The sequence below is a fragment of the Danio aesculapii genome, chromosome 6, assembly GCF_903798145.1.
Source record: "Danio aesculapii chromosome 6, fDanAes4.1, whole genome shotgun sequence".
NCBI classification, from domain to species: Eukaryota; Metazoa; Chordata; class Actinopteri; order Cypriniformes; family Danionidae; genus Danio; species Danio aesculapii.
Genome location: NC_079440.1, coordinates 41,080,152 through 41,099,192, shown reverse-complemented (window position 1 = coordinate 41,099,192; position 19,041 = coordinate 41,080,152). Strand labels below are relative to the sequence as shown.

Below are 19,041 nucleotides of genomic sequence, written 5' to 3'. Positions count from 1 at the left end.
CTACTGGTAAATTGTTCAGTATAAGATCTTATGGTTGTATAAGTGGTATATACAGTATTTGCACAAGACATTTCTTTATGTAAGAATCAGAGAATGTATGAATAAATGCAAGAGTTTCATGGATGGGTGTAAGGGATATGCTTGTTTGTACAGTATCTGCATGACTTTCACAGATGCAAGAGTTCATATGTCACAAGTCAGTATGCAGTTATTAGCGTTTCAAATACAGTTTGTGGGCAAGCAAATGGGTTGTATTTATGCTTGATCAACTTTGTACATACAGCGTGTAAAGAAAATAAGCATTGAACACGTCCTGTTTCTTTTCTGGGAATATATAGGATCAGGGCTTGACATTAACTTTTTTGATCACCAGCCACTGTGGCTAGTAGTTTTACAACATTACTAGCCACTCGCCCTTTTCACTAGCCACAATTTTATTGCTGAGAAAATTTATTTTATACGCATAAATGACTTTGACATGCTAAATCTACTTGATTTAGATTTTGTGTTGTGTCCACATGCCTCCTCATTCCTTTCACTTTTTGTGTGTCATGTATGAATGAGCTTGTTCAATAATCATGAGCAAATGGGTCATGGTTTCCTAGTATTACAATTAGTTTTTATTTCACATAATTTTCAGAGCTCAAAATGAAGGATTTACCCAATTTATCTCTGACCACACCAAACATAAACAATTAATTATTTCTTAGCCACAAATTTTAAATGTGTCAAAACAAGCAAAATATAGCTGTATACTATACTTTTTATTTAACAAAACATATGCACAGTAATCTGTCCTGGCTAAAGGTCCCAGATCACCAGTTAACTACACATGAATGGGGAGTTAATCTCCCATTAAAGCAATGTTATTGTTAAAAATGAAAATTAAACCATATTAACGCAAAAGAATGCAGGTAAAAAAAACATACCGTGTGATAATGATAGGATGATCACACACGATGTTAGATGTTAGACCCATAAACAATCTGTTTAAAGAATGGTTAAAGCGAAAGCGCTGCTTACAATAAGTAATAAGAAATCTTGAAAGCAGCAAGACTGTGGGTGCATGTTCATCACTTTTTGTCTAGTCTATTTGAAAGAGAACCGATCGCATCAGTTGTGTTTCTAGACACAGTTGCTTCACGAAAGAAAACGGGAGTGCGCATGTGTTATAAACAGTCACGCGCATCACCTCAGCTGCTAGCGTGAGTGATAATCCTCTCATCTCATTCGGTAGTCACCTGCTTTGCTCGTGCGAAAATGCGAACGCAATTATTTTTGTCAGTCGTGTTGCTTCTCAATTCTAAGATCGTCTTTGCATACATATTAGACCATCCTTATTGTTGAACCATGCTTTTAAGAATTATTATCTGGGAAAATTATTTTCAACCAGCCAAAGTGGCTAGTGGGAGTGTCTGTCTTACCCCCCACCGCTGAAATCTACCCGCATTTGGCGGGTGTTAATGTAAAGCCCTGTATAGGATTCAAGTCAGGTGATTGGCTGGGCCATTCAACAGCTTGATTTTCTTTCTTTGAAAGCATTTGAGAGCTTCCTTGGCTGTGTTTTGGATTAGTCCTGCTAAAATGCCCACCTGGTTTCATCCTCATCGTCCTGCTAATGTAGATGTTGGACTGAAGCAGCTGATATTAATTTACAATGATGAAGGGCAGAGGGTTGCTGAAGAAACACTGAGAGATTTCAGCTGTAGTCTAGGCTTTCACTGCCTTTCTACACGTGTTCAATACTTTTTCCTTGCATCATTTCATTTTATTACACATAAATTAATTTGTAGATTACTTAAATTTGTTTTCTGTGCATATGGATTTCTTGCGTGATTACCAACATCCGAAGAAAATTTCACGTCAAAAGCACCTTTATAAATGTTTTCTGAGAAAAATGGTGACGTGCTCAATACTTATTTCTGTATCAGTCTGCATTTCACATTATTTCGTGTAAGCTTTACCTATGTTTGTTTGAGCAATCTGTAATCGACACTTATAATTGCATACTTAATGTACGCAAATAACTCAAGTATGCATGTGTTGGCTAAGTTTGATGTAAGCCTCATATTGTGTCTCGTTGCAAATTCTCATGACAAACAAATAATAGCGGTTATGATCAATTAGATTAATTTCACATCTTCAGAGGTTATGACAGGATTTTATTGTGAAAGTTGTGGTAAAAATAATGTTTGCCTCAACAAGAAATACTTCTAAATCTGACAAACCTGTTCCAATGTTTGAGGGCGGTTCAAAGTAGACAACATGAGCCAATGAGGAACATAATGCAAATGCGTTACGGATCTATATTGACCAGTTACAGAAAAGAAACTGTAATTCCTGACAACTCAAATTTGATTACTTAAAAAAAATAAAATAAAAAACTTTATGACCTTTTGCAGACAATTTACATTCACAAACAGCTACATTACGCACTGCATGGAAGGTAATATTCAAATAAGCCTAACATGGACACTTTAATACTCTACTCTGTTAGGCACATAATGGTGCATGGGACAGATTCTCCAAGAAAAGATTCTAATTAGGGCTGTTAATACTAAACGCTGACCTCAAGAAGATCTCGGATAAGAAGGGCGCAGTGGGTCGTTACGTCTAGATCTTTTGCTGAATTAATTAATCTGCACGACACATGAGATGAGCTCATGGCTCTCGGGTCTCTGTCCTCAGCTCATCAGGATGTATATTCTGTAGGCTCGGCACTGAGACGAGGCGGAGAGAGGTTGGGTAAGTGACTTAAGGGTAAAGTGGAGATTTTTCTGAGAAATCAGAATGAGATGGGTTGTTCTTAAAGAGAGAAAAGTGAAGGGAGCTTTATAAATGAACTACAAATGCAGACATATATTACAAATCACTGTATAGTGCATTAAGGTCAATATATCAGCGGAAGAGCCAGTTTAAATGATAGTTCGAGCAAAAATGAAATTTGTTATCATGTACTTACTCTTGTTTCAAACATTTATGAGCTTGCTTTTTCTATTGAACACAAAAGAAGATATTTAGAAAAATAATGAAAACCTATAACAATTGACTTGCATTGTATTTTTTTTCCTACTATGGATCTCAATTAGTGGTATAACGGATCACGGTTGATCCGTGATGTGTATGGATCACAACTGACCTGCGGATTAATAACTTTTTTTGAACTTGTAGGTTAATCCATTTCTAACAATTGCAGAGAGATCCCCACCTCCCACATTGTTCAAATCATGTGTATGAAAGCATTTTGGCTTCCCTGTAAAGTATAATGATGACGGAAAAGGTTGTGGCGGGGTTTATAGTTCAGATACAAACCCTGATGTCTATGGTAAAGATTAAAATCGCTGTGTAATGGAACTTTACACTGGTGAATGTTGTAGCAAACACATTGTGTAACCAATGGGTGGCAACAAACAACCATCAAAATGATGTCACTGAATAGGTTTTCCAAAATGATCCACCTTTAATGAAACATGAAGTTTTATGAGTGAATTGTTGAATCAATAATTGAAAATAAATATGATGTCGTACAAGATGTTAGATTTCTATTTAGCATTATCAGCAACAGTGGCAAATTTTTCGTATTGAATATTTTCCCTTTTTTCAGCTGTTCTTTCTTGATTTTTATTATTAAAATGATAGGTTCTAAGTAAAGTTTATTATAACAAATGTTTTTTGCAGTAATATTTTTGTATAAATGGAAAGAAAATGACATTTTTCTCCTCCATTTTTTGCTAGTCTGAAAGATGGTCCGATCGGTGACTCAAAAACCGTAGTGTGATCCAAACCTTGAGATTTGTGATACGTTACACCACTAATCTCAATGGTTACAGGTTTTCAGCTTTCTTCAAAAAATTCTCTTAAATTTATTTTTCAAATTTAAAACTTTTTAAGTTAAACTTTAAGACCTCACAAAACTTCTGATAATATAATTTTTTTTTTTGTTTTATAATTTTTTATGTTTTATATATTTTTTCTTTAAATAAACGCAGGCTTGGTGAGCACAAAAGGCATCTTTCATTAAAAAAAAACCCTAAATCTTAAACTACAATTGACTTTTACCATCCAAAGAGCTATAATAAAAACAGTCTGAATGATCACATTCTTGTGTCAGCAGCACACATTTAACACACACATTTTATTTATAACAGCATGTGCATTTTTTATAGAAGGAAAAAACCTTGAAGACATATACCTTTCCTCATAAATATGATTAACTGCTTTTAATTCTTTGCATTTGGGTTTGTTTCGCCCCCTGCTGACCCTCACAGAGGAGATCTGCAAATCACAACTGGGTCGTGAACCACCAGTTGAGAACCACTGGTGTAAGGTACCATTTATCAGCTGTCTGAGTACAGACTGTTTCCATATCTTGGCCAAAACATCTTCATAAAACATGAATTATGTATTTCTAGTGTCTTGCCGCATTAACTCCGCAGTCCTGCATTGCAATGTTCATTCCTCTTGTACTCCACACATAAGGTAAAGGGTTGCCAGGTGCTGGATTTAATCAGAAAAAAAAAATCCATCAGCATGACTTCTTACCTGCATGCCCTCCTGTCCAGAGATCCCCACTCCCACATCAGCCACTTGGATCATGCTAACGTCATTGGCTCCATCACCTAAAATGAAGGAGAAGAGATGACAAACTAATTCAAGAGAGAAGGCTACAGGAGCGATCAACTGTGTTTCTCTTTGCACAATGTCAGGCTGCATTAATGCAAACATTGCATCAGAAGCAAAGTGCTCTGTCGGCAGAAAAAAAACAACATAAATTAAACTCAAATAAGCCCGGAAACAAGCTGTGGTTTCTGCAGTTACACTGCGCATTAATGGGGTGACATGACTTTACATCAATGTCACCTTTCACACACCTATAAAGGCTGAAAATGCTTACAACGTCCAATCACACAGTAACCCAAGTATTCTGGGACAAGTTCTTTCCTTTTATTTAGTTCAAGTTTGTTGAATTGTGACACACAAATATCTGTATATTGATGAAGTAGTTAGGTTACAGTTATATAGTGTTGCCCATGATGTTTTAAAGAGCACAGATTTTAATTAAGCACTATTTTAAATAAATTAAGCACATTGGTAAAGTATTTGAATGAAACTTTACCTAGAATAGGGTACCAGGACACAAATAAGTCCTGTTTGAAAGTAAAACAGCTTTATAAACTTGATACTTATATAATATTAAGAAAGATTTGACAGACAAATGAGTGTTAAAGAACAAGGTGTTTGATTTCAAATCATTTGGGTTTTAAAATAATGAACAAAATGACACTACAAGGTTTTGATAAATTGAAATTCGATAATAAATTTGACATTTGGATAATAAACTGAGATTGAGGAGGAAATCAGTTTTAGGAGATCAAAACACTGTGAAGGACTTAAAAAAGAAAGAAATAATAAAATACAACCCCTGGTAAAAAGTATGGACTCACCACTCTTGGAAGATGTTCATTTAAATGTTTAATTGTGTAGAAAAACAAACAAACACATACCACAAAACTATTTTCATTCAGCAATCCAACATTCTGGCTGTATGAAACACTTGAAAAAAAACAAAAAAGGAAAGAAAGAACACTGTAGTCAATTACACATGTTTTTACAGATCAAACAGATGAAAAAATTATGGAATCGCATAAATCTGAGGAAAATTATTTGGAATCATCATGTTCTTTGCAGTTTTAAAACAACAAACTGTATCTGATTACAACCGCTAATTTGTCTGCAGTTAAAAAAAAAGTGCTTGAACACCTTAGTGAGGTAATGAAACAAGCTGATTGAGACAACTCATGGCTCCAACATGAGAGATGTTATTTGAAATCTGGACCAATTACAAATCAAGTGGAAAGGTCATAGTGAAGCATACTGGTAGACCAAGGAAGATGTCAGTGTCAAAAAAGAAAGCTTAAGCAATATGCCTTAAAACGGAAGTTGCACAACAAAGCAAATGAGGAACAAATGGGCAGAAAGTGAAGTCAATGTCTGTGACCAGAGACAAATGGGATTTACCTACAGAAAAGACAAGCAAAAACCACCATTAACATGTAAACAGAAAAGAAGAAAGTTTCAGTAGGCTAAAGAAAGACAATGTTGGACTGTAGATGACTGGATATCAGTGATATTCAGTGATAAATCACAAAACTGCATTGGGCATGGTGATGATGCTGGAACTTTTGTTTGGTGCCGCTCCATTGAAATTTATAAGCACAACTACCCGAAGAACACATGCAAATTTCCACAATCATTAATGATATGGGGTTGTATGTCAGGTAAATGTATGGGAGAGATAACAGTCAATACATTCTTTATAAATACAAAGGTTTATATTGAGATTTTTCTTATTCCGTCAATTGAAAGGATGTTTGGTGATGATGACGTATTTTTTTCAGAACGATAATGCATTGTGTCATAGGGCAAAATCTGTGAAAACTTTCCTACAGGAAAGACATAAATTGTAAATGGAATTGCCTGCAAATAGTCCAGAACTCAATCCAAAATCTGTAGTGGAAATTAAAGAAACTGGTCCATGACAAGGCTCTAACCTGCAAAGCTGATCTGGCAACTGCAATAAGACAAAGTTGGAGATAGATTGATGAGGAATACTTTTAATACATGCCTCAGATAATGCAAGCTGTTCTTAAAAGCCAGAGGTGGTGCAACAAAGCACTAGCGGTGTTTTTATTTGGTGATTCCATATAATTTTCATCAGATTTGTGTGATTCCACGTTTTTTCTTCTATTGGATCTGTAAAAACAGGTGTAATTGACTACGGTGTTCTTTCTTTTCTTTTTTTAAGTGTTTCTTACAGCCAGAAGGTTGGATTGTTGAATGAAAATAGTCGCATAGTTTGTCTACACAATTAAACATTTGAATGAACATCTTTCAAGAGGGGTGATTCCATACTTTTTGCCAGGGGTTGTATAAAGCAAAATAAAATAATTAAAATGAAAAATAAACAAAATTTAGAAGTCTGTATTAAAAAAAAACAACATATTTCTAAAGTGTTTTAACTGTACTTTGCATAAAAAATTAGAATGTGGTCTTTTAGAAAAATAAAATAAAACAAAATAATCAAGTGTGAAGAACTGGAGTAGTTTTGATAAATTAAATCTAATGATAAAATTAAGAAAGTGATCTTTTTGAAATATAAAAAATAACAGTTACTGGACTACACTCTAAACAAGTAAAAAACTTCAGCATTGCGAAATATAGTGTCCACTTCAGTTGTTGAAAGAAGTTTATTTTGGACCATTTCATCTGCCTCGGGTGGTTTTTAAATTCATCTTCTGTTCCCTGAAGCTTAAGGCGTTGTGCTATACTTGACCCCGAGCGATCATCAAAAGCTGACGGTCAGGCTAAAAAGCCACTACGCTTTGAAGTACACAGAAAAGTAGCAGCCCGCTGAGACCGCCAGTTGCCTTTGTCCAAACTGAAACAAACAAACAGGGCAGCCAAATTCAACAAGACCACCTTTATTTGAAGTACACCAACAAAGCAAATGCGCTCAGTGTGAGAACCGGTACAATCTGCTGTGAACGTGTCTGTATGCCACAAATGTCCGTTCATTAAAGTAAAGTGGCGAGGAAGACAAGGCTGTAATGAAGTCTGTCCATTTCAAGGCAAAAAGAGTTTATTTACAGCCCTGCTGAGGGTCGTTTGAGCGCCGCCTCTCTCATTCTCAGCTAAAATGACAGTGTTAATGCGTTTAAAAACCTGCTCCTGGCTTTCCGTGAGGCATAAATGAATGAGCAAAATCTTGATTGAGGCGGCTGGATGACCTGAGGTGAACCCGCTCTCTTCCTGCAGGCAGGTGGATCAGTCTTCATGCACCTTGCATCTCTTTTTTTCCTCTCTTTCCTTCTCTCTCTCCCTAAAGCCATCTGGGTAATTAGCCAGAGTGCTGCGTAGGCTTGTAAATGTGGCATTCTGTGCTGGGGAAAGGACAGACACGTGCTGTCCAGTCACCGCTGAAATGTTTACTTGGCAACACTAGAAACCATTAATCTCCGAATTTGACTTGCCAAGCAAAAAGTATGAGAAACAACAACAACAACAAAAAAGAATAACAGGGCTTTCACAGCAGGAGCTTTTCTACTGTTTTGTATGACTCTGCTCACTTTTTTTCCACTGCAGTTTGACGGCACTTTAAGTGGGTGTGATTATAGATGTATCATAACAGCTGCCGTGATACAGCATTTTAATTGTGCTTTAGAAATAAACAGAAACAGATTTCCTCTGTGGTACTCGAGCACGTACGCACATGCACACTCTTCATGCTAATTTTAGGCCTAACAAAATAAAAGACCTATGGTACACAGGATAAAAAATAATTACATTTTAAACGTAATATTTGAATCCAATTCTCAGTGAATAGAGACAATATATTTTGATGCAGTTTAGCATGGCAGTTTTATTAAACTGTTTAATCAACTAAATTTGGGCAAGGAACATATTTAGAAATAGAAGGATAAAACATTTCAATTCCAATTACAAAAAAAATAACTAAACTTTATTTTTATGGTTCTCGTGATTTCCCCTCTTTAATAAAATTTCACTTAATATTTTGATTTATTAATCACTAACATTTTCATTGAGGTGTGCACATTTTTGCACCGTTATCTTAAGCTATTTTGTAAAAATTAGTTTCAGTGTTGACTTTGTTTTTGACTAATCAAATATAAATACACAAATATATTATTTTATAGCAGCTGATAGAAAAAGAGAGATCAGGAAGGGGTCTACTCATTAATGCTGGGACTGTACAATGAAACGTGCATGTATTGACTGTAATATAGATTGTTCTGCATGTGGTTTTGCTCAAGTGCATGGTCTATTTAAAATATACCATGCATTATCCATATTTAAATATAAGAAACACTGAATGTTTGATTTTTATTGATAACAGGTTTTTTTTTTTTGGCAAAAAATGTCTTATGAGACCTTTTTAAAAAGGCATAGATTATGACTCTCCTGAATAAAACATTTTCCAAGTTATATTACAAGCAGTCCAGTAAAGTAAAATATTCTTAATATACTATAGAGTGTCACATAAGCACGAAATGGTACTTCAGTTTTTAATAAAAATGCACAATTAAGTCCTGAATGAATAATACAATGCCATGTACAGTTAGCTTTAATAAGTTCAAGGTTGGATTTTTTTAAATGCTTTAAGAAGTTTCTTTGAAACCACAGCAAAGATACATCTTTAAAACAGTAATGCTCTGAACTGTTAATATAATTATACACTGGCCGGCCACTTTATTAGGTACACCTACTACTCAATGCAAATTTCTAATCAGCCAATCATATGGCAGGAACTCAATGCATTTAGGCAAGTGGACATGGTCAAGACCATCTGCTGCAGTTCAAACAGAGCATCAAAATGGGGAAGAATTGTGATTTAAGTGACTTTGAACGTGGCATGGTTTCAGAAACTGCTGATCTACTGGGACTTTCATGCACAACCATCTCTAGGGTTTACAGAGAATGGTCTGAAAAAGAAAAAACAATTACCAGTGAGCAGCAGTTCTGTGGGTGCAAATGCCTTGTTGATGCCAGAGTTCAGAGGAGAATGGCCAGACTAGCTAATAGAAAGGTAACAGTAACTCAAATAACCACTCGATACAACTGAGGTATGCAGAAGAGCATCTCTGAACACACAACTTGTCAAACCTTGAGGCGAATGAGCTACAGCAGCAGAAGACCACACCGGGTGCCACTCCTGTGATCTAAAAACAGAAAACTGGGTCTATAATTCTCACAGCCTGACCAAAATTGGACAATAGAAGATTGGAAAAATGTTGCTTGGTTTGATAAGTCTCGATTTCTGATGCATTCAGATGACAGTGTCAGAATTTGGCATCCACAGCATGAAAACATGGATCAATTCTGCCTTGTATCAACGGTTCAGGCTTGTGGTGGTGGTGTAATAGTGTGGGGGATATTTTCTTGGGACACTTTGGGCCCATTAGTACCAATTGAGCATTGTGTCACACATGCCACACATCCTACCATCCTTGCCGACATGTCCATCTCTTTATGGCAACAGTGTACCCACGTTCTGACGGCTACTTCCAGTAGATTAGATTAGATTAGATTAGATTCAACTTTATTGTCATTACACATGTACAAGTACAAGGCAACGAAATGCAGTTTAGGTCTAACCAGCAGTGCAATAGCAGCAAGTGCAGGATATAGGTATAAGTTATAAAGTGCAGTTATGGAAAAACTATGGTAATATTTACAGATGGATGTACTATCAACATTATATACAGGTTGTATTAGCTATGAACAGATTTACAATAAATGAATATATGTACAGGATGCTATTAATAGCAGAAGTGTGCAGATAGATAAACATAATTACAAATGTCCATGTGCAGTGGGTATGTCCAGTTCAGATAAATGAATCAGTGCAATGAATATGTGCAAACTTTAAATGTGCAAATGTTAAATAGTGCAGTGATTGTGAGGAGTATAAGTTAGAGGAGTGTGGGGGGTGTATTGGAGGGGCAAAAGAGTCAGTGAGGGGCAGAGTTCAAAAGGAAGACAGCTCTGGGGAAAAAGCTGTTCCTCAGTCTGCTGGTTTTTGTCCGGGGGAGCCTGAAGCGCCTGCCGGAAGGCAGGAGAGAAAACAGTCTGTGAGCAGGGTGAGAGGTGTCCTTAAGAATACTGCGTGCTCGGCGCAGACAGTGTTTCTTCTGGATGTCCTCTATGGTTGGCAGTGTAGTCCCTGTGATGCGTTGGGCAGTTTTCACCACCCGCTGCAGTGCCTTACGCTCAGCAACAGAGCAGCTTCCATACCAGACTGTGACGCAGTTGGTCAGGATGCTTTCTATTGTGCATCGGTAGAAGTTCACCAAGACGGCTGATGAAAGCTGGTTCTTCTTAAGTTGCCTCAAGAAGAATAGGCGCTGGTGAGCCTTCTTGACCAGGCTGGAGGTGTTGGTGGTCCAGGAAAGGTCCTTAGAGATGTGGGTACCCAGGAACTTGAAGGATGAGACAGGCTCCACGGCCATCCCGTTAATGTGGATGGGATCATGTGAGCCTGTTCGTCCCTTCCTGAAGTCCACAATGAGCTCCTTGGTCTTGCTGGTGTTAAGGAGCAGATTATTGTCAGTGCACCAAGTGGCTAGATGCTGTATCTCCTCTCTGTAGGCAGTCTCATCATTATTGCTGATTAGACCAATAACTGTGGTGTCATCTGCGAATTTGATGATGGTGTTGGATCTGTTTACAGGCCTACAGTCTATGGTAAAAAGGGAGTAGAGGAAGGGGCTCAGCACGCAGCCCTGTGGTACACCAGTGTTGAGTGTGACGGTGGTGGAGCAGATGTGGCCTGATCTAACATTCTGAGGTCTGTTAGTCAGAAAGTCCATAACCCAGTTGCAGAGAGACGCGTTGATATCCAGGTCTCTGAGTTTGCTCAGTAACTTAGAGGGTATGACAGTGTTGAATGCTGAGCTGAAGTCAACAAACAGCATTCGTGCATAAGTGTTTTTATTGTCCAGGTGTGTGAGGACAGAGTGCAGTGCTATGGAGACGGCATCTTCTGTGCTCCTGTTGCCACGGTAGGCAAACTGATGTGGGTCCAGTGTGGATGGCAGAGAGTCTTTCAGATGTGCCAGGACCAACCGCTCGAAGCACTTCATGATGATGGGTGTGAGTGCTACAGGGCGGTAGTCATTCAGGCATGTTGGGCTGGAGTGTTTGGGCACTGGCACAATAGAGGTGGTTTTAAAGCTTGTTGGCACAGTTGCTAGGTTAAGCGACAGGTTGAAAATGTCTGTGAATACCCCAGTGAGCTGTTCTGCACATGCTTTGAGGACGCGCCCAGGAATACCGTCTGGTCCAGCAGCCTTACGCACATTGATCCGACTCAGTGCGGTGTAGACTTCTGAGGAGGTGAGTGTGATAGGTGAGTGGTCGGTTGAGGTAGTGTTCCTGGTGTAGGGTTCTGTATTGTCTCTTTCAAAGCGGGCATAAAAGTCATTTAGCTCGTTCAGGAAGGAGACATTTGTGGCTGTGGAGGTGGACTGGCTGGGTTTGTAGTTGCTGATGGCCTGGATGCCCTGCCACATGCGCCGAGGATCAGAGTTGGAAAAGTGTTCCTCTAGCTTTAGCTTGTAGCAGTGCTTGGCCTTTTTGATGCCCCTCTTCAGATTAGCCCTGGAAGTGCTGTAGGCCTGTGCATCCCCTGATCTGAATGCAGTGTTGCGTGCCTTCAGCAGGAGGCGCACCTCCTTGTTCATCCATGGCTTTTGATTTGGGTATGTGGTGATCTGTTTCTGGGTTGTAACACTGTCTATGGTGGTGTTGATATATTCCAGAACAGAGGAAGTGTAACTGTCAATGTCTGTGTGAGAGCCACATGTGGCCTGGGAAGCAAACATACTCCAGTCTGTGTGTTCAAACCTGCGCGCCATGTAACGCGCCATGTAATGCGCGCGAATAACGCGCCATGTCATAAAGCGCGATTTATCTCAGTCTGGTTTCTTAAACATGACAATGAGTTCACTGTACTCCACTGGCCTCCACAGTCACCAGATCTCAATCCAATAGAGCACCTTAGGGATGTGGTGGAACGGAAAATTCGCATCATCATGTGCAGCTGACAAATCTGCAGCAACTGCATGATGCCATCACGTCAATATAGACCAAAAACTCTGAGGAACATTTTAAATACCTTGTTGAATCTATGCCATGAAGGATTAAGGCAGTTCTGAAGGCAAAAGGGATCCAACCTGGTACTAGTGAGGTGTACCTAATAAAGTGGCCGGTGAGTGTAAAAATCATTCTGTCCAATATAATTAAACTTTTTTTTTCATTATTATTAAATGTCAATAACATTTGTTGAATTCTATTTTCTTTTCAGAAGACAGCATTTACTATAGATTTTTTTTTCACTTTTCATAAATGTCTTTACTGTCACTTTTAATCGATGTAATGCACCTTTGCTTAATAAAAGCATTAATTTCTTCAAAAAATTTCCATTTATTTTATGATGTCAGTCCTTGTAAATGAGTTAATAAACCAGTTCTCTTGTGAAGAAAAACAGCACATTTTTCCTCACACAGGCTACTTCAAAAATGCTCATAAGTGTTTTCTAGAGTTTTTAAGAGTTTATTTTACATAACAGGATGAAAATAAGCATAGAAACAATTTCTGGTCTTAGAAAAAACCTGATGGTAAGCAAATAAGGCCATCTTCAATTTTGGGAGAGCTATTCCTCTAGAGTCACCAGCATTAGTGAAACTCAAAGGAGTTCATTTGTGTGTATAGTCTTAGTTTGCAGTTGTGTGATGGTTATGGCCACTAAGGGCCCATCAGCTGCAAATTGAACCTTAAAGACTCTGCTCTTTCATAAAAGAAAAAAAACGCACCATAAAAGCAGCTTAGCATTAAACATTTGCAACGAAAAACAGATTCAATTCAAATCCTTGACTTACCTATGGCTAGCGTCATGACCTTGAGCTTGTTGCGCACCAACTTGACCACCATGCTCTTCTGCAGGGGCGTCGAGCGGCAGCACAGGACAGACCTGCAGCTCCGAGCCACAGCCAGAAACTTGTCCTCCAAACTCTTGTCTAGAGCATAGGCCAAGGTGCGACCGTCGATCACCAGGCCCAGCCGGTGCACCAGGAAGGGGCCGGAGTGGCCGGAGGAGGTCGGAGAGCACACAGGAGAAGAGAAGTGGATGCCAGCGTAGTCTCTTGCTGCTTGAGGACCTGCTCGAGGGTCGCAGAGAAACTTTGCCTGGATATAATGCAGACTGTTCTCCAGCAACCTAGCACAGGCCTCCTGGTAAAATCCACATTCAGACACACAGAAAAATAATAATATTTAGGAAGGTCATGAAAGGACACAATGAATGTTTTATGAGGAATAACATCTTTCCAAAAAAGACGACTCCGCTAAATACTCAAGTAATAAACTAAACAGATAATAATGACGCAGTAAATTATGTAAGAAGTTTGTTGTACCAAATTACTTTTATTTAAAGGGATACTCCAGCTAAAAATGAAAACGTTATCATTTTTAATTCCTCCTCATGTCACATTTCCCAAAATATTTTATTTTTGTTTTAGGTTTACTTTCAAACTTTTGCTTTGAAGGTCTCCCACAAAAATCTGACATGCAGACAAACTAAGAAAAAACGCTGTGAAATCAAAATAATTTTTTTAGATGTTAGTATCAGTTTGTTAGTCTTAAGAAAGAAAAGTTTTTTAATATCCTCATTTAAAAAAAATCTAATTTAGTTATTAATAATGTGTCAAAACAAGCAAACACTGGTTTTAAAAAGCGCTAAATATATGCACAACTGTCCCGGTCATTGTCCTCACCATAAATAAATGGAGAACTTTTGAAAATGTTATTGTAAGGAAAATAATTAAACTATATTGGTAAATAGAGTTAAAATGCAACTATTCGTTAAAAGTTCTTTGAGATGTATTGCTGGTGATTGGATGGTTTCGGCCAGAGTAAGTAGCTTTTTTTTATGAACATAGGAAAATTAAGATCTGTTTAAAATGATTTGAGATACAACACAATATTTAGGTAAATTTGAGACTTAAGGCCTAAAATTTTGTTTTAGCAATTTAATACATTTTAAGACCCCACGGACACCCTGGATAATCTACAATGACAAATTTGCATTAAGAAGATTTTGCATTAAGAAGATAGAAACATCCAAAGCTTGCAGTTTTTTTATATCACATCATACTTCACTTTCTCCTCGAATCTTCTGACCAATCATAGGTTCTCTAGTATCAGTCATGTCCCGCCCCCTCCAATATGAAATTGCTATATGTGCTTGAGGTCAACCACTTTCAATGTCAGAGCTGTAATAAAAACGAAACATGAACGGATGTTTGTTTTTACCATCTCAGTTTGGGCCAAAAAATGTTATATACATTTTTTTACATGTATTTCACAGCTTCAAGCGAACGAGGGCAATCTTGACAATAAAAAACTTATTCTCCACATGACAGACAACACTAAGGGTGCTATCATACCTGTAAATTGATTGTTTTGTCCCGAAACAGGTATTAAAACTGTTACTATGTTGCTTTGTGCTGTTGTTGCAGATCGCTTTCACATGGCAAAGATTCTAAAAGGTATACACTGTTAAATGGAGTACAGTAAAATGTGATATAGTTTGCTGGATCATACTGCTTTCTGACTACAACCGAACTGCTCCAGAGTTCATTTCAACTGAGCTGAGACAACCTCATTCAGGTGCTCTCAGACCAATTGATTCGGCATGGATCAGATTGGTATTGCAGGTTTCACATATGCTCAATCGTACCACGATAAGGGGGCAAACGTGCCAGGTTCCGAAACAAACGTCTAGGTGTGAAAGCACCCCAAGATGTTTTTTTTTGTTGGTGGCAATTGAATGAAGAGGCAATTAGTTTTTTTTAGAAGACGGTAACTTTAACTGTTGTACACTTTGAGCTTTGAAACTATGCAAACCCTTCGACTTCACAAACAGCTATATTACACACTGCATGAAAGGTAATATTTAAAAAGCATAACAGGCGCTGTTTAAACTATTCAAATACAAACGTTCTTCAAAATATCTTGTGTCCCACAGAATAATGAAAGACATTCAGGTTTGTGATGACGTGAGGCTGAGTAAATGATGACAATTTTCATTTTTGGCTGAATCATCATTTTAAGCAAGGCAACAGTTATGATTAATCCAGCAAGTCTGTGATTAAGACATTCTTGTATGACAGCTCTTTGCTCGTGTGTTTTTCAAAACAAAACTCATGCGGATGGTTCACGTGTTCTCTGAGGAGATAGAAAACATAATGAGAGCTCCTTCAAGTCAGTCCAACTTTTCTGTAAAGGAAACATCTACAGTCTAATAAAGGACAACATCATGCAGGGAATGTTGTTTGGTATATGGGTGTTTTTTCAACTATAGACACTTTTATTTAATGAAATAATTAGTCTGCAGGAAATAGAAGTCATGTTTCAACTTTTCCCTTATGTAATGTATTTACAAGTTTGAATAGGAAAGAATATGCAGATCAGTACTTGATTTTGACCATCTGGAATAAATTGGAGTTCTGTCAATTTGTAAATATAACATAAAAAAGAATAAACTTGCTCATTTTAAATCACATGCATTAAAATAGAATTATTGAAAAAAAAAAGTTTAGATTGATGCAAACTGAAGATTCTGTAATTCTAAATCCTAATTTGTGAAAAAACAGGATTAAAAAGGAAGTAAACACTGCAACCAAAAGTGAACTTGGGAAACTGGGAGTCATATTTTCCTAAATAAATAACCGATAATGCTATAATAATGTATTAATATTATATTGTACATTAAAAAGTACTGGTGCTGGTCAAAACATTTTGGCCAATGTTAATAATTAAAAAATGGCGAAAATCCATTTATTTGTAACCAATAAATTCGTTTAAACCAAACATACACACAGAAGAGAAATGCTAATATTAGTTATAAATATATATATATGAAATATACAGAATAAAAATAATTGAATAAATACCCCTCTTGATACTTTACAGTGCCCATACTGGAGAAAACACCCACTGATAAGTGAGGGGGGTTGGGGGTGGTACAATAGTGGGAGAAATGGAACTACAGTTTGTGTTGTGGCACAAACAGCTCTATGTTAGAAGCAATACCTTCACACATTTCTCTCATTCCTGGTTGCAAAAAGCAAAAAAAGAAAAATCAATCAGAGAATGAATAATTAAACACAAAATCAAACAGAAAGGAGTCCTGAGATATGTTATAATAGAATTATGTAGAAACAGCCTTTTAACTCCTTGTAAGTGATATTTAAAGGTGCAATAGGAGATATTGGAAAATGCTAAATTTAGCTTGATCACCACCCAAACTCCTGAACGCTTAAACAACATCACCACAACACATCACATAACATTCACCAGAGGGAAAACTTTATAGTACTATTAGTAATTACACTATCCAGCTTTAAAAAAAAGAAGGTTAGTTTGTTTATGTTTGCCAGCCATTCTCTGTCTGAACTGCATCCGTGAACGCAGTGATGACATAACCCTTGGTATGCGATTACATATTTTGACAGGCAGGTAGGACAGCCTATCTTAATGTTTAGACAATGTTTTCCACAGAATATTATAATACATATAAATCCACTTGGATCACTTCATTTAATGATTGCTAACAATATGTGAAAAGACATTCAACCAGCATTACAAAAAAGGTTTCTGAAGACAATTCCCATATTGCACCTTTAACATATTCCAAACCCTCTAGTTCAGGGGTGCCCAAACCTTGTCATATAAGGGCCATAAACCAATTATCACTATGAGCAGTGGGCTGAAGGTCAATATACCAAACTATATTACATTAAAGTTGCCATGGCTAATTTCCTTATCTATTTGATAATCTTTCTAAATATATATAAAAAACATTACTAATCATTTTAAGTAATCCAGTATAACTTATAAATGATAACTTATTGCAAAACAAAAAAAAAACATAGCAGTGGAGATCAATGAATACACTAGTCAAGCAGAATCTACCTTTGCCTTGATTTGCTCACTAATGTCTTTGCATTGTCCTCTATCCATCAGGTATGTACTAAGTCTGATTAATTTACAATATTTAATTGAAACATTTAATTTCCACTAACTTTTAAAAAATAAAACAAAAGATTACAATACATTTGGAAAGACAGTCCCTAAACAGATCTCTAAACAGTCCATATCATACTCCCTCTCTTCTCAGATGAGTTGTTAGGCAGAATTATTAAGAGTTGCCTTAAGTATATAAGGTGCTTTATACATTGATATATATTTTTAAAAGAATGCATATATGAAACATTTTCTTTACAGTTTTGGACATTTCCTGAAATAAGATTTACTTTTATGGACTTTGACTTTCTTATTGTTTGAAGATTCGGAATCTGATTGAAGGATTATCTACAGAAATAAATCAATCATTTATCAAAACTAATTCGTTCAGCACACAAAGGTAACACTGATGCGAAGAGACTGCAGCAGTGCACGCTGGGTATACCTGTGAGTCAGCATTAAGAGTGATGATCTCCTCCTCTGGGTCCAGCAGTTTGCAAGCGTAGGCAATGTTGATGGCAGTCTCTTGTTTATCCCCTGTTAGCACCCAGATCTGTAGGCCGGCTTTCCTCAGAGAGGCAATGGTCTCGGGGACCCCATCTTGAAGTCTGTCCTCAATACCAGTTGCTCCTATTGAAAAAGACAGACAGAAAGATTTCATGCAAATGCCCGCTAGTGATTAGTTAGATTACCTAAAAAAGCGAGTAAACCTGTTGCCTTAAAAGTGTTTTTCTGCACTAACTTCACACAATTCTCACATTTTTCTTAGAAACATGAACGCACATTACATAATTCTGACTTCTGAAAAAACAAACATATATATATATATATATATATATATACATATACATATACATATACATATATATACATATACATATATATACATATACATATACATATACATATACATATATATATATATATACATATATATATATATATATATATATATATATATATATATATATATATACAGTGGGGGAAATAAGTATTGAACACCATGTTTTTCTCCTGGGAACAATACTTCTAAAGGAGCTGTTGACATGGAGTTGAACCAGATTTTAGTAAAAACTCAAACAATACAAACATAAAAATAAAACCAAACAAATAAAATCTGAAAAATTTGTTACGTGTAATAACAATGGAACGACACCAGGAGAAAACACTGAACTACTGAAACGTATTTAAGACTTTAAATAAAAAGCTGTTTTGGTGATGGCAGCTTAAAGATGCCTCTCATATGGAGAATAAAGTCATATTCATTGCTCAGGGGTGTAAAAGAGTGTAAAAATCTTGATAATTCTGTGGCTCAAGTCTATCAAATCTGATCTTTATTTTGTATTTTCTATTGGATTTAAGTCAGGCGATTGCCTGGGCCATTCTACAGCCCTGATTTTCTTTCTCTGAAACTTTCTCTCGCTGTTTGAGTTTCCT

The 19,041-nt window shown here is 36.9% G+C and overlaps 1 protein-coding gene across 1 annotated transcript in view; it reads right to left on the bottom strand.

Moving 5' to 3' along the window:
• atp10a (ATPase phospholipid transporting 10A) overlaps positions 1-19,041 on the bottom strand; it is a 116,155-nt gene that overhangs the window by 17,813 nt on the left and 79,301 nt on the right. The window contains exons 14-16 of the mRNA XM_056460733.1: positions 18,050-18,234; positions 13,458-13,809; positions 4,543-4,619 (exon numbers count right to left, since the gene is read on the bottom strand). Of these exons, the coding sequence (XP_056316708.1) occupies positions 4,543-4,619; positions 13,458-13,809; positions 18,050-18,234 (614 nt within the window). The remainder of the gene's footprint in view (positions 1-4,542; positions 4,620-13,457; positions 13,810-18,049; positions 18,235-19,041) is intronic.